The sequence below is a fragment of the Triticum aestivum genome, chromosome 6A (genome assembly GCF_018294505.1).
Source record: "Triticum aestivum cultivar Chinese Spring chromosome 6A, IWGSC CS RefSeq v2.1, whole genome shotgun sequence".
Taxonomy (NCBI): Eukaryota; Viridiplantae; Streptophyta; class Magnoliopsida; order Poales; family Poaceae; genus Triticum; species Triticum aestivum.
Window position 1 is genome coordinate 35365780 of NC_057809.1, and position 13974 is coordinate 35379753.

General features: G+C 49.4%; 1 protein-coding gene across 1 annotated transcript; it reads left to right on the forward strand.

The window, feature by feature from the left end:
• Nucleotides 1–473: 473 nt before the first annotated feature.
• Nucleotides 474–4005, forward strand: LOC123130167 (fructan 1-exohydrolase-like). The gene is made up of 7 exons (XM_044550116.1): nt 474–950; nt 1648–1656; nt 1744–2606; nt 2717–2875; nt 3092–3333; nt 3425–3518; nt 3606–4005. The coding sequence occupies exons 1-7, from the start codon at nt 719–721 to the stop codon at nt 3810–3812; spliced, it is 1806 nt and encodes a 601-aa protein (XP_044406051.1). The 5' UTR covers nt 474–718; the 3' UTR covers nt 3813–4005.
• The last annotated feature ends 9969 nt before the right edge of the window (nt 4006–13974 follow it).

The following is a 13974-nucleotide window of genomic DNA, read 5'->3' on the forward strand; positions in this document are numbered from 1 at the left end:
TCTAGTTCAAATCGCGGGATCCACAGGAACAGGTCCTTTAACTCAAAAAATTGATAACGTTCCACAGATTATATCTATTGAAGGTGTGCTGATTTGCATTTCAAATCATTGAAGGTTTACCTTCTTCTACTATTGAAGATGTACTCATGGTAAGCTCAGATCGATAAATCATTTGATTTGGTACCATCTTTTGTATCATTTATTTATGCTATATATTATTTTGATATGTTTTACTTTATTAGTTGAACCGTCATTGAACAAATACTGCCATTGAATATTATGTTTGGGATTTGGTTAGTTATGCAATATAGTGTGACTTTTGTATGCCTTAAAGTTGGGTTTTTAGGTGTTTTTTGACCATTAGTTTCTCGCCTGGGGCGTCAGCCAATCCTGGCTCCGCCACTGGCGCTAAGTCCAGCCGACCGGGCGTTGTATGCCCCCGTGCCGCTCCCGCGCACCACAGCCGCCTCGGTGCTCATTCTCTACCACGACATTTCCTCCATCTCCTCTCTAAACCGGCATCGCCTATTCCAGCATGTCGACGAATACATTGAGCCCACGCAGGTGCCGCGGCCCTCCTCCTCCTCCTCCTGCAGCCTCTTCCTCTGCAGAAGCACCTAACTAAGCAGCTTCTTAAGCGACAACGCCTTCACATGTCACAACACACCCCCATAAATCTTTGATTCCTTCTCCTCAATCTCTCATTCCTTCTGCCGCCATGGCGCTACCTTGGGCCTTCGTCCTCCTCCCTGCCCTCTTCTTCCTCTCCTCCTCTGTATCCAACCTCTTCTTCTCCAACAGCAGCAGCAATGGGAGTGGAGGGAGATGTTCCCTCTGCCCACAGTCTCCAGAGGTCTCCTTCTGTCCACTGTCTCCAGAGGTCCCCTATATTGTCAGCACGAGGTACAGGACTGCCTACCACTTCCAGCCTCCCATGAATTGGATCAATGGTATGTTCATATGATCATGTCTCTGGTTTGGTTTCCTCTCTATTTATTTCCTTTAGGTTTCATTCATCTCTGCTTTCTGGATCATCTGTTGGTGTATGCCACTCTGCTTTCGTGTGCCTTTTCTTGTTCTTGGTCCATGAAAAATCATGTGACCTCATTGTTTAGTGGCTTGCCCACGTGGAGAAGCCAAGTTGAACACACTACTCAATCTTAATTTTGTGTGCCAATATTAAATAATATGCTTGTTAAAGTACATAATAGTTTTGGCAATACTATCATTACAGAGCTGCCATTTTTGTGTCAAAAATGAATAGAGACGATGGAAAAGTTTGGTGGCCAGCTCATTGCTTGTGCAAATCTCTTGCTGAATGCTGCCGTTAGATTTTGAGTAATACTGCCGTAAGATGATTATAGCCATAGATGCTCGCGCAAAATAAAATGGAAGTATTCATGGCAGAAATAGTGATATGTACCTTCTCGCCAAGATTTATGCCACTTGCATATTGTCCATATTTGCTCCACCGTTAGTGTTACTTTTGGTCAGACCAAATTCAGTTAGGCAAAGTAGGATGCTTTTCCCTTCCATAACTGGCCACATGGATCATTCTATATCTGTTGCATTAAATTGACATTCTCTCACTTTTTTCCAAATATCCGATGGATTGGCGATCCTCCGGAATCTACGATGACACAAAAGATCCATGTGGTATGAATATCTCGGCGCAAACACCTCTAAATAAAAAGGAGGAGTTGCAGTATTCTAACAATTATACTTCCTTTATAAATATTTCAGGACTAATGTACTACAAAGGCATCTACCATAATTTCTACCAGTATAACCCCCACTGCGCCCTCTGGTGTTGGGGTGACATAGCTTGGGGCCATTCGGTTTCGACAGACCTTGTCAACTGGATCCAGCTTGAACCCGTGATAGAACCGGATAACCCGAGTGACATAGATGGCTGCTGGACCGGTTCAGCCACAATTTTGTCTGGTGGTCAACCGGTCATCCTATACACCGGTGTCAGCATAGACAACTGTCAGGTCCAAAACCTTTTGCTTCCCAGGAACCTGTCTGACCCGTACCTGAGAGAATGGACCAAAGCAGGCAATAACCCAGTGATCCAACCGGTAGTACCGGGTTTGAACAGAAGCTGCTTCAGGGATCCGACAACCGGTTGGATCGGACCAGATGGACTGTGGAGGATAGCAGTTGGTGCTCAGCTGTACAGCTACACCGCTGCACTTTTGTACAAGAGTGAAGACTTTCTGAGTTGGACAAGAGTTGATCACCCACTGTATTCTCATAATTTGTCCAATATGTGGGAGTGCCCGGATTTCTTTGCGGTATTGCCAGGCTATAACAGTGGACTGGACATGTCCGTAGCGATCCCAAGAGGCGCCAAGCATGCCCTCAAAATGAGCGTGGGTTACTTTGACAAGTACTTGATTGGGGTTTATGATCTCAAACGTGATGCCTTTGTGCCTGATACTATCGTAGATGACTGTCGGCTGTGGCTGAGGATTGATTATGGCAATTTCTATGCTTCAAAGTCATTCTTTGACTCGAAAAAGGGCAGGAGGATCATATGGGGTTGGTCTCAGGAGGCAGATTGTCGTTCAGATGATGTTGCAAAAGGTTGGGCAGGAATCCATGTAAGCAAATTCGCCCTAATTGGTTGTGCTTCATATCATATTGGAATAATGATCTAATTTATTTAGCAAATCAATGTAACATATTTAAGCTCAGTTTTTATTATGTTTAGACAATCCCCAGGACGATTTGGTTAGACGGCAATGGCAAGCAGTTGCTGCAATGGCCAGTTGATGAGATTGAGTCCCTTCGAACAAATGAAATCAACCATCAAGGACTTGAGCTCAACAAGGGAGATTTGTTTGAGATCAATGGAGTTGACACTTTTCAGGTAGTTTCCTTTTCACAGCTTACTTGGTCTTCAGGAGAATTTATGTTATTTCGAGAAGTGTCAAGCCAGTAAGAACTGTAGGGCCTTCTGATAATTACTAATTATTTGTATAGTGCATTTTTCAGGAGAAGGATAGGTATATATTCCGAAGCTTTGGTGTGTCGTGTATTTTTAAGAGCAATTATAGCTAATCAGGCACAAGTTTTCTTGAAACAGGCTGATGTGGAGATATATTTTGAGTTGACGTCCATCGATGCCGCCGAACCTTTTGATCCTTCCTGGCTTTTGGACCCAGAGAAGCATTGTTGTGAAGCCGGTGCATCGGTTCATGGTGGTATAGGGCCATTTGGACTTGTTATTCTGGCCTCAAACAACATGGATGAGCACACTGTCGTGCACTTCAGAGTCTACAAATCACAGCGAAAGTACATGATACTCATGTGCTCTGATCTAAGAAGGTCATTGCTTCTGTTTTTTGCCTTAGTTTTGCTTAGTCTTCTCCATAAAAGTCTGAAAACTAAATTGAAAGTTTTTCTTTTCTTTGCACAGGTCTTCCATCAGACCATCACCGTACACACCAGCCTATGGAGGCTTCTTTGAACTTGATCTTGCAAAGGAGAGGAATATATCTCTTAGAACTCTGGTAAGCTAAGGAGGCTCTGCCATTTCTCCTTTTATTCACTTCCTATATGTCATAGTTGAAAATGGATGGATGGATGCTGCCTTGCAGATTGATCGGTCGGCGGTGGAGAGCTTCGGTGGTGGTGGTAGGGTTTGCATCACGTCCAGAGTTTATCCAGCGGTGCTCGCTGGTGTCGGCAAGGCCCACATGTATGCCTTCAACAATGGAAGTGCCACGGTCAGGGTGCCACAGCTCAGCGCATGGACCATGAGGAACGCACATGTGAATGTGGAGAATGGTTGGAGTGCTATTTAAACAGAGGAGCAATTTATTTTCTCGATTCTTTTATCATTCATGAGCACTGCCTGGCAGAAATAAGGACATTCAACAGGAGAAAATAGCCTATCATGGACATGGAGTATGTGAGCTCGAGCTCACGTGCACCCTTTGCTACAGTAAAATCGAAAAATATGTATTTTTTTAAAGAAACTGTTTTTTTGCAACAAAATTGATGTGTATTTCACATGCATGCCAATTTTCGTGATGAAATGAGATTTGTGGAGGTCTTAAAAAAAGAAAAAGAAAAATCCATGTGGGCGATTCGAGGGTTACTAGGGTACCGCTTCCCTTCCCCACTTCTCCTCGCCACCGCCGGAGGCAGACACTAGGATAATCTGCGCGGCCGCCGATGATGGTTGCGGTGAGGCCTCGGCTGCTCCCTTGCTCGGGTGAAGGGACTATGGGTACCAAGGCAAGAACCATGAGTGGAGAGGCGACATTGTCTGAGCAGCAAGGGCGTTTATTGATGCGGTCCGGCGAGGCGGCGCCCAGTGCGGTGTGTGGTCCGTGGGCTGCAGGGACGTCGCCTCTGGCATCCGATTCAAAGGTCAGTGCCACATCTTCCCCTTTGGCTCACTTCCCGGCGAATCTAGTCGTTGGCACTAATGGTCGTTGGTCACCAGTTGAGTTGTATGACGGGCTAAGGTGGTATGAGTATCGAGACCAAGAGAGGTCCCTGTTTGGCCTGGCCGATCACTATGGTGGCAACCCTCACTGGTGTTGTCCTCCTCATAGGAGGCACCGCCGAGGTTCCCTCTCCCCCCTCGATCCAAGGTGAAAACCTACAATCCCATTCGGATTGAGCGGTGGCGTCGTGACCTCCCTAGGGGCGTCGTATAGCATGTGCGTGATAGGTGCCAACTTTGTTTGAGAGGCGGCTTTGGTGTTGAGCCGACGAGTTCTGGTCTACTATACTCTGTTTGGTGCTCGCCTGTGGGTGTCGTCCTATTGTGTGGTAGTTCGTCACCCTCAATTCTACGTGGGATCCCCTCCCCGACATCAGCGTTGCTGCGATTCATCAAGTCCCTAAGCCTTCCTAGTGCCTGCAACACTTGGTTTGGATGCTTGTCGTCCTCCCTGAGCTTTATGTTCCTTTGGTTTCAATATGTTTACCATGCAACTTATCCTCTTTTGGCTTGGTCATCAGCAGGCAACAACGTTGTGTTGTCGAGGTTCGCCCGCCGCGGCGAGGCAGTCACATGCAATTGTTCTGCCTTGGTAACCTAAGACAACACATTTCCTAGGTCTAGGGTGAACGACTCCTTCGCCCAACAGGTGTAGCGTCCTTGAATCCCAGACGAGGGGGTAGGGTACCTCTTCATTGAGGGAGAAAGAATGTGTGGGATCTCCGTGATTCTTAACGCATGTGTCGGTCATAGCGTTATTTAGGCAGTCGGTGTTGGGGAACACAGTAATTTCAAAAAAATTCCTACGCACACGCAAGATCTATCTAGGTGATGCATAGCAACGAGAGGGGAAGAGTGTTTGACAACCCACAAGTATAGGGGATCGCAACAGTTTTCGAGGATAGAGTATTCAACCCAAATTTATTGATTCGACACAAGGGGAGCCAAAGAATATTCTCAAGCAGCTGAGTTATCAATTCAACCACACCTGGAAACTTAGTATCTGCAGCAAAGTGATTAGTAGCAAAGTAATATGATAGTAGCGGTAACAGTGATAAAAGGTAACGGTAGCAAAAGTAATATTTTTGGTGTTTTGTAGTGATGATAACAATAGCAACGGAAAAGTTAATAAGCGAAGAACAATATATGGAAAGCTTGTAGGCAATGGATCGGTGATAGAGAATTATGCGGGATGCGGTTCATCATGTAACAGTCATAAACTAGGGTGACACAGAACTAGCTCCAATTCATCAATGCAATGTATGCATGTATTCTGAATATAGTCATACGTGCTTATGGAAAAGAACTTGCATGACATCTTTTGTCCTACCCTCCCGTGGCAGCGGGGTCCTACTGGAAACTAAGGGATATTAAGGCATCCTTTTAATAGAGTACCGGAACAAAGCATTAACACATAGTGAATACATGAAATCCTCAAACTACAGTCATCATCGGTAAGTATCCCAATTATTGTCACTTCGGGGTTAACGGATCATAACACATAATAGGTGACTATAGACTTGCAAGATAGGATCTAGAACTCCCATATATTGATGAAAACATAATAGGTTCAGATCTGAAATCATGGCACTCGGGCCCTAGTGACAAGCATTAAGCATATCAAAGTCATAGCAACATCAATCTCAGAACATAGTGGATACTTGATACGTCTCTAACGTATCTACTTTTCCAAACACTTTTGCCCTTGTTTTAGACTCTAACTTGCATGATTTGAACGGAACTAACCCGGACTGACACTGTTTTCAGCAGAATTACCATGGTGTTATTTATGTGCAGGAGCAAACGTTCTCGGAATGACCTGAAACTTCACGGAGCCACTTTTTAGAAAATAAGAAAAATACCTGCCAAAGATGAAGGCCAGGGGGCCCACCTTCTCTCCACGAGGGTGGGGGGCGCGCCCCCTACCTCGTGGGCCCCCTGTTGCCTCTCCGACTCCAATTCCACCTCCATATATTGAGTTTCGGGGAGAAAAAAATCAGAGAGAAGAAATCATCGCGTTTTACGATACGGAGCCGCCGCCAAGCCCTAAAACCTCTCGGGAGGGCTGATCTGGAGTCCGTTCGGGGCTCCGGAGAGGGGAATCCGTCGCCATCATTGTCGGTGTCAAAACCGGTGAATCTCGGGTAGGGGGTCCCGAACTGTGCGTCTAGGCCGGATGGTAACAGGAGGCAAGGGACACGAAGTTTTACCCAGGTTCGGGCCCTCTCGATGGAGGTAAAACCCTACGTCCTGCTTGATTAATATTGATGACATGGGTAGTACAAGAGTAGATCTACCACGAGATCGGAGAGGCTAAACCCTAGAAGCTAGCATATGGTATGATTGTTGTTGTTTATGTTGTCCTACAGACTAAAACCCTCCGGTTTATATAGACACCGGAGAGGGTTAGGGTTAAACAAAGTCGGTTACAATGGTAGGAGATCTACATATCCGTATCGCCAAGCTTGCCTTCCATGCCAAGGAAAGTCCCTTCCGGACACGGGACGAAGTCTTCAATCTTGTATCTTCATAGTCCAGGAGTCCGGCTGAAGGTATAGTCTGGCTATCTGAACACCCCCTAATCCAGGACTCCCTCAGTAGGCCCTGAACCAGGCTTCAATGACGACGAGTCCGGCGCGCAGATTGTCTTCGGCATTGCAAGGCGGGTTCCTCCTCCAAGTACTTCATAGAAGATTTTGAACACAAAGATAGTGTCCGGCTCTGCAAAATAAGTTTCCACATATTGCCATAGAGAGAATAACATTTACACAAATCTAATCTGCTGACGTATTCCGTAGTGTGACACACCATGGCCAAGCCTTTACCCGAGTCGTTTTATTATCCCACCTCAGCACGTCATGCGAGGCGGTTTCCTTGGCACGTCTTGTTAAAGCAGAGATCGTGTCCCCTTATTCCGGGATTCTCATCAATACGGGCGTGGGTAACCCAACCGCGCCATTGATTACGGCGCTTGGAGATAAGCGAGTTTTACCAGGCTGGTGGGGACACATAGTTGCGTCCACCAATATAAGGGGACAAGGATCCACCTTTTCACCTACGCCTTCTTCCTCCTTTGCCTATCCATTCTCGCGCACTTGAGCTCCAGCGCCCAAGTCCGCACTCCCCACCTCAACCTTCTCCAGCCATGTCCGGAGCGGGAGGCAAGTGGATGGTCTCCTCCGTCACGGAGGGACACATCAAAAAACTGAGGAAGGCCGGATACCTGTCTAACGACAACGCGTACCGGCTTCCCGAAAAGGGGCAGCTCATCCCCACCCCTAGGCCCCATGAGAGGGTGGTGTTCCTCCCCCATTTCCTCCGTGGACTGGGCTTCCCTCTCCACCCATTTGTCCGGGGGCTCATGTTCTACTATGGCCTGGATTTCCACGATCTGGCCCCGAACCTTGTCCTCAACATCTCGGCGTTTATCGTCGTGTGCGAGGCTTTCCTCCGCATCCGCCCCCATTTCGGCCTATGGCTCAAGACTTTCAATGTCAAGCCGAAGATGGTGCGTGGCAACCAGGCGGAGTGCGGAGGCGCCATGGTGGGCAAGATGCCCAACGTCTTATGGCTCGAGGGCTCCTTTGTGGAGACCCTGAAGGGGTGGCAATCGGGTGGTTTTACATCACCGAGCCGCGCAACCCCGAATGGGTCGCATCCCCCGAGTTTCGATCCGGACCCCCTATGCGGCTCACCTCCTGGAAGGAGACGGGCCTGTCGTGGGGTAAAAAAGGAGAGCTGACCGGACTCCAAACATGCATCCAAACCATGGTGGACAAGAAGCTCAAACTTGTCAACGTAGTCCAGGTTATGCTCATCCGCCTGATCCTCCCGTGTCAACAACGGGCTTTCAACCTGTGGGAGTTCAACCCAGCGCGGCACTGAACTCTGAGCAGGCTCTTCGACACGATGTACGAAGATGCCTGGAAGGTGCTTTTCAAGGGCGTCGAGGCCCCCGCATCCGCTACCGAGGATCGCGGATTTAGTACACAGCGTCACGCTCATGCGGTAAGCTATTTTTTCCTTTTACAGGGTATTAGTTTTTCATAGTTTGACTCCATGCGGGATCTAAGCCCTCTTACCTTTGACAGGACTGGCAGGAGACGTCCGGACAAATCAACTGTCCGGCTCCTTTGCCCGAAGGCCTAGCGGACGTTCGTTTGGTGAAGCTGCTGGTTCCGGCACCCTATGTGGTGCCGGAGAAGAAGGCCACGAAGAACGCCACGGGGACTCAAAAGAGTGCCCGGCGCCAGGAGGTGTCGGATCCATCATCCAACGGTTCCGAGGCGCATTCCTCCTGTGAAGACGAGGAGGAAGAAGAAGAGACCTCTCCCCTTCCAGCGGGAGGAGAGACGAAAAGGAAGGTCGCCCCAACTGGGGAGGCCGAAGGGTCCAAGAAGGGGAAAACCCTTCCTCCGGACTATTCCACCGACACCGACGACGGCGGAGAGGAGTGGCCACCCAAGGCCAAGCCCCTGGCAAAATCGTAAGTATCCGGATACCAGAGTAATTCATAGTATTCGTTTATTGCACAGCTTTTCCTTATGTTGAATATGTTTATGCAGCCCACCCAAAGACCGGCTCGACGCGTCATCGAGCGGCTCACTGGACTCGTCGGATGTGAACTCGCTTCCGACGGCTTCCTCCCCCCGCCCTACGGACGACACCGAAGTGTTGTCCCAACAGGTTCCAAGCCGGGAGGAGGTGGTGCTAGAGGCGCCGCAAGGCGACCTCCCGGACTCCAGGAGTAAAGGGGATGAAACCCCCCAGGGCTCCAAGTCCGGCTCTAGGCCGGACACCGCTCCGGAACCTTCAAAGGTTCCAGAGTCCGGCGGGGGACCTCCTTCCAAGAGGAGCAAGCCCACCGTGCCGGTGACCCCCGTCCAACCGGAGGCGCCGGACAATATGTTGGAGGCACTCCAAGGCGCCTCCATCGACGAGGAGCACCGCACCATTATGAGTGCGGTGGTCCAGAAGGTTCAGTCCACCAAGAGCGGACTGACGGAAGCTTGTACTAGCCTTTTAACAGGCTTTGAGGTAAGTAAAGAATGTGTGAATAATATTACCGCATAGACAGTAGCCCCTGATGCTCTGTTTGGCGTTCGGGAAGAAAAGCCAAATAGAGGATCAAATAAAATTCACAGGAGTCTAACAAAAAGGAGTCAATATGCGTATGCAGGCTTCTCTGCTTGCGTCCGCCGCACTGACTGCGGAAGTGGACACGCTAAAGCAGAACCTCAAGCGGTCCGAGCAAGAGCTCGGGCGTGCCAAGAAGCAGCTCGAGGACAATGAAGGTAAGAAATACCTTATTTAAATATATATAAAAAGGTGCAATTGCAAAAAATGACAGGATTATCATGGCTATTATAGGGGCCACGTCTGAGGTGGCGACCCTTAAGCAAGCGCTGCTCGAGGCCGAGAAGAAGGCGACCACGGAGCGCACCGAGCGGGAGAAGTATGAGGCCCAGGTTGGCAAGGTGCGGCAAGAGCTCCAGGTTCTCATGAAAAAACATGAGAGTTTGGAGCTGTTGGAATTTAAAATATTACCTTCTGTGCGTCTGTTTATCAATTCTGAGAGATGGCGAGTCGTCGGCTTCTGCCCCCGTGCCGCTAGTGCTGGGGTGTTCGGGGATAAACCTGAGCGCTCTTTTTCCCATGTTTGGGTCCTTCGAGGGAGGCGCTCAGCCCAATGAACAAGGCAATCGGACTATAATGCGTGAACACTCTCACTTAGCCATAGAATTCTATAATTTTAAATTTCGGCGAAGCCCCTGGTATTCGGAAGACCGAGTTCGGGGCGCTATCCATGCCTTGGCCGGATAGAGCCGACTCCTCGCTCTAAGCGGCATAAGTCTTTAGGGACTCGAAAAACCTCTCGAACAGCGACCAACTCTCGCTTCATCATGACAGTTAGTTTTAGTTTTCTCCACTGAGGTGCTCGACCCAGCTCAACTGGGGCACAATCGCAGTGGTTCTCCTAGTGATACCTTAGCCGATATAGCGAAACGTAAGGCACCAAAACATAGGAGCCGGGCAAACCCAACTATTGACCCAAGACATGATTCGGAGCCGATGCATATAATGCTATTGCCGCACTTGTTAAAGTGTTCGGACTTCTCACACCATATTGAGGGGTACTAAAGCCCCTGGCGTATTTTGGCCGTACCAACGTGTACGGGTGCAACATGTTGCTAAGGAACATATATATATATATATATATATATATATATATATAAAGAAAAAAGAGTAATGCAAAAATAGACAAAAGCTATGCATTGTTTATTAAAAAGGGCTGCGATCAAAGCAGAACGATACAAATAATGCGATAAGCAAAAGGTTGGACTATTTAACATGTCCGCTCCAGGGGCAGGCTGCGGAATGATATGCGAAACAGGTATACTGCTCGTGATAGAGACCACCTGGGAGTTCCGTAATGCGGCGCGGCTTGTCTGCTTCCCTGGTTCTTGCATCGTTTGTGCGGCAATTGAACTGCCGAACAGGCCTTCCGAAGAATGGAGTCCTGAAAGTAAGAGAAAATTAAAAAAATCGGCAGCCCCTGATGCGGTTTAAGCCGTGTTTCGGGTGTGCCGTGATGGTGCCCCTCCCCCTGTACCCATGGTATTTCTAGAGCGTAGTTATGTACGCGAAGCACTGGCGTCGCCTTTTTGCAAGGGCTGGGGTTGTGGCCGCATTGCTACGCCTGCTCGGATCGTGCCAGGCGGTCTTGTTGTAGGTTACTCCGGACGCGCTTGACGGTGTCCGGTCGTTTAATGGCCGGACTAGAGAACTGCCTGGAGAGGCTGCTTTGTACTTCCGCTGCAAGGGCCGCCGTGTGCTCCTCCGTTCGGAGGGAGCGTTTGGTGTTTCCATTGACCGTAATTACTCCTCGAGGGCTTGGCATTTTGAGGTTAAGGTATGCGTAGTGCGGTACCACATTGAACTTGGCGAATGCGGTTCGCCTGAGCAGTGCGTGATAGCAACTGCGGAATGGGACTATGCCGAAGATTAACTCCTCGCTTCGGAAATTATCCGGAGATCCGAAGACCACTTCAAGTGTGACTAAGCATGTACAGTTGGCTCTACACCTGGTATTACGCCTTTAAAGGTCGTTTTGGTGGGCTTAACCCTCGAGGGATCTATGCCCATTTTCCGCACCGTATCCTGGTAAAGCAGGTTCAGGCTGCTGCCGCCGTCCATAAGGACTCTAGTGAGATGAAATCCATCAATAATTGGGTCTAGAACCAATGCAGTGAATCCGCTATGACGGATGCTAGTGGGATGGTCCCTTCGATCAAAGGTGATCAGGCAGGAGGACCATGGGTTGAACTTTGGGGCGAGTGGCTCTACCGCGTATACGTCCCTTAACGCGCGCTTCCGCTCCCTTTTGGGGACGTGGGTTGCGTATAACATGTTCACCGTCTGCACTTATGGGGGAAAACCCTTCTATCCACTGTTGTTTGGTGGCCGGGGCTCCTCGTCGTCATCGCTATGCAGCCCCTTGTCTTCATTTTCGGCATTTAACTTGCCTGCCTGCTTGAACACCCAACAATCCCTGTTGGTGTGATTGGCCGGCTTTTCGGGGGTGCCATGTATCTGGCACAAGCGGTCGAGTATTCGGTCCAAACTAGACGGGCCCCTACGATTCCTTTTGAATGGCTTTTTCCGCTGACCGGATTTTGAGCCTCTGAATCCGGCATTAACTACCGTATCCTCAGCATTGTCGCCGTTAATGCGGCGCTTCTGCTTGTTGCGACGCGACCTGCCACTACTGTCCCTGGTATCCGAATTACCAGGGTTCTTGGTCATATTGTTGCTACGAGCAAGCCAGCTGTCTTCTCCCGCGCAAAAGCGGGTCATGAGTGTCGTGAGTGCTGCCATAGACTTCGGCTTTTCCTGTCCAAGGTGCTGGGCAAGCCACTCGTCACAGATATTGTGCTTGAAGGCTGCTAGGGCTTCAGCGTCCGGACAGTCGACTATTTGATTTTTCTTTGTTAGGAACCGTGTCCAGAATTGCCTGGCCGATTCTTCGGGCTGCTGAATTACATGACTTAGGTCATCGGCGTCTGGGGGTCGCACATAAGTGCCTTGGAAATTGTCGAGGAATGCGGCTTCCAGGTCCTCCCAACAACTGATTGATCCTGTTGGCAAGCTGTTAAGCCAATGCCGAGCTGGTCCTTTAAGCTTGAGTGGGAGGTATTTGATGGCGTGGAAATCATCGCCGCGGGCCATGTGGATATGAAGGAGATAATCCTCGATCCATACCACAGGATCTGTTGTGCCATCATATGATTTGATGTTTACGGGTTTGAAACCCTCGGGGATTTGATGATCCATTATTTCATCTGTGAAGCATAGTGGGTGTGCGGCGCCTCTGTACTGGGCTATATCATGACGTAGCTCCAATGAGCTTTTTCTACTATGTTCGGCCCTGCCGAATTTGTGGCCGGCGTGATGGTTACCGTCTCGAGTCATGGGGCGCCCAAGCGATCCGTAGATCGATCTTGTTTGCCTTGCCTTGTCCTCCAACATATCTCGCAGGTCCGGCGCATTTTCCCGTGCCTTGGTATGGGGTGCGGCTTGAGTGGAGGGCCGAGAGGCCTCTCTGTTGCGACCACGGTGTGGCCGATCGGCCGTATCGAGTGCAGGTGATGTAGGTTTAAGTGCTTCCTCCTCTAATCGGGGTAGCAACCTGCGCTTTGGGTAGCTCTTGGAGGGGCGTTCGAGTTTATTCTCTTCGGCCGCAAGGACTTCAGTCCATCTGTCGACTAGCAAATCTTGATCAGCTCTAAGCTGTTGCTGTTTTTTCTTGAGGCTTCTTGCCGTGGCCATAAGCCTGCGTTGAAAACGCTCTTGCTCGGCGGGATCCTCTAGCACGACGAATTCGTCGTCGTCGAGGCTTGCCTCGTCTTCGGAGGGAGGCATATAGTTATCGTCCTCGACTTCTCTGTCTGCCGCTCTCTCATGAGGGCTGGTTTCTCCATCCTCCTGTGCTAAATCTTGCTGGAGGGGGTTTTCTTCGGCACTTTCCGGAGTATTATTATCTCCTATGCTGGAATCACCATATTTGTTTTGGCGGGATTTTGAGCGGCGCCGCTGACGCCGGCGCTTAGGCTGTTTCTTGGAGGGGTCATCCTCCGCTGTTCCATCGCCATCTCCTTCTTTTGGGGTGTCCACCATGTATATGTCATATGACGAGGTGGCTTTCCAGGGCCTAATAGGCGCTGGTTCTTCATCGTCTCCTTCATCGGCGTCCATACCGTCGATGTCTTCGGAGTCGAAGTCGAGTATGTCGGTTAAATCGTCGACAATGGCTACAAAGTGGGTGGTGGGTGGGCTTTGAATTTCTTCATCATCCGTACCCCAACCTTGCTGACCGTAGTCCGGCCAAGGCTCTCCTGATAAAGAGAGAGACTTCAGTGTCTTTAGAATATCGCCGAAAGGCGAGTGCTGAAAGATGTCCGTAGCAGTAAACTCCATGATCGGCGCCCAATCGGATTCGATCGGCAGGGGCA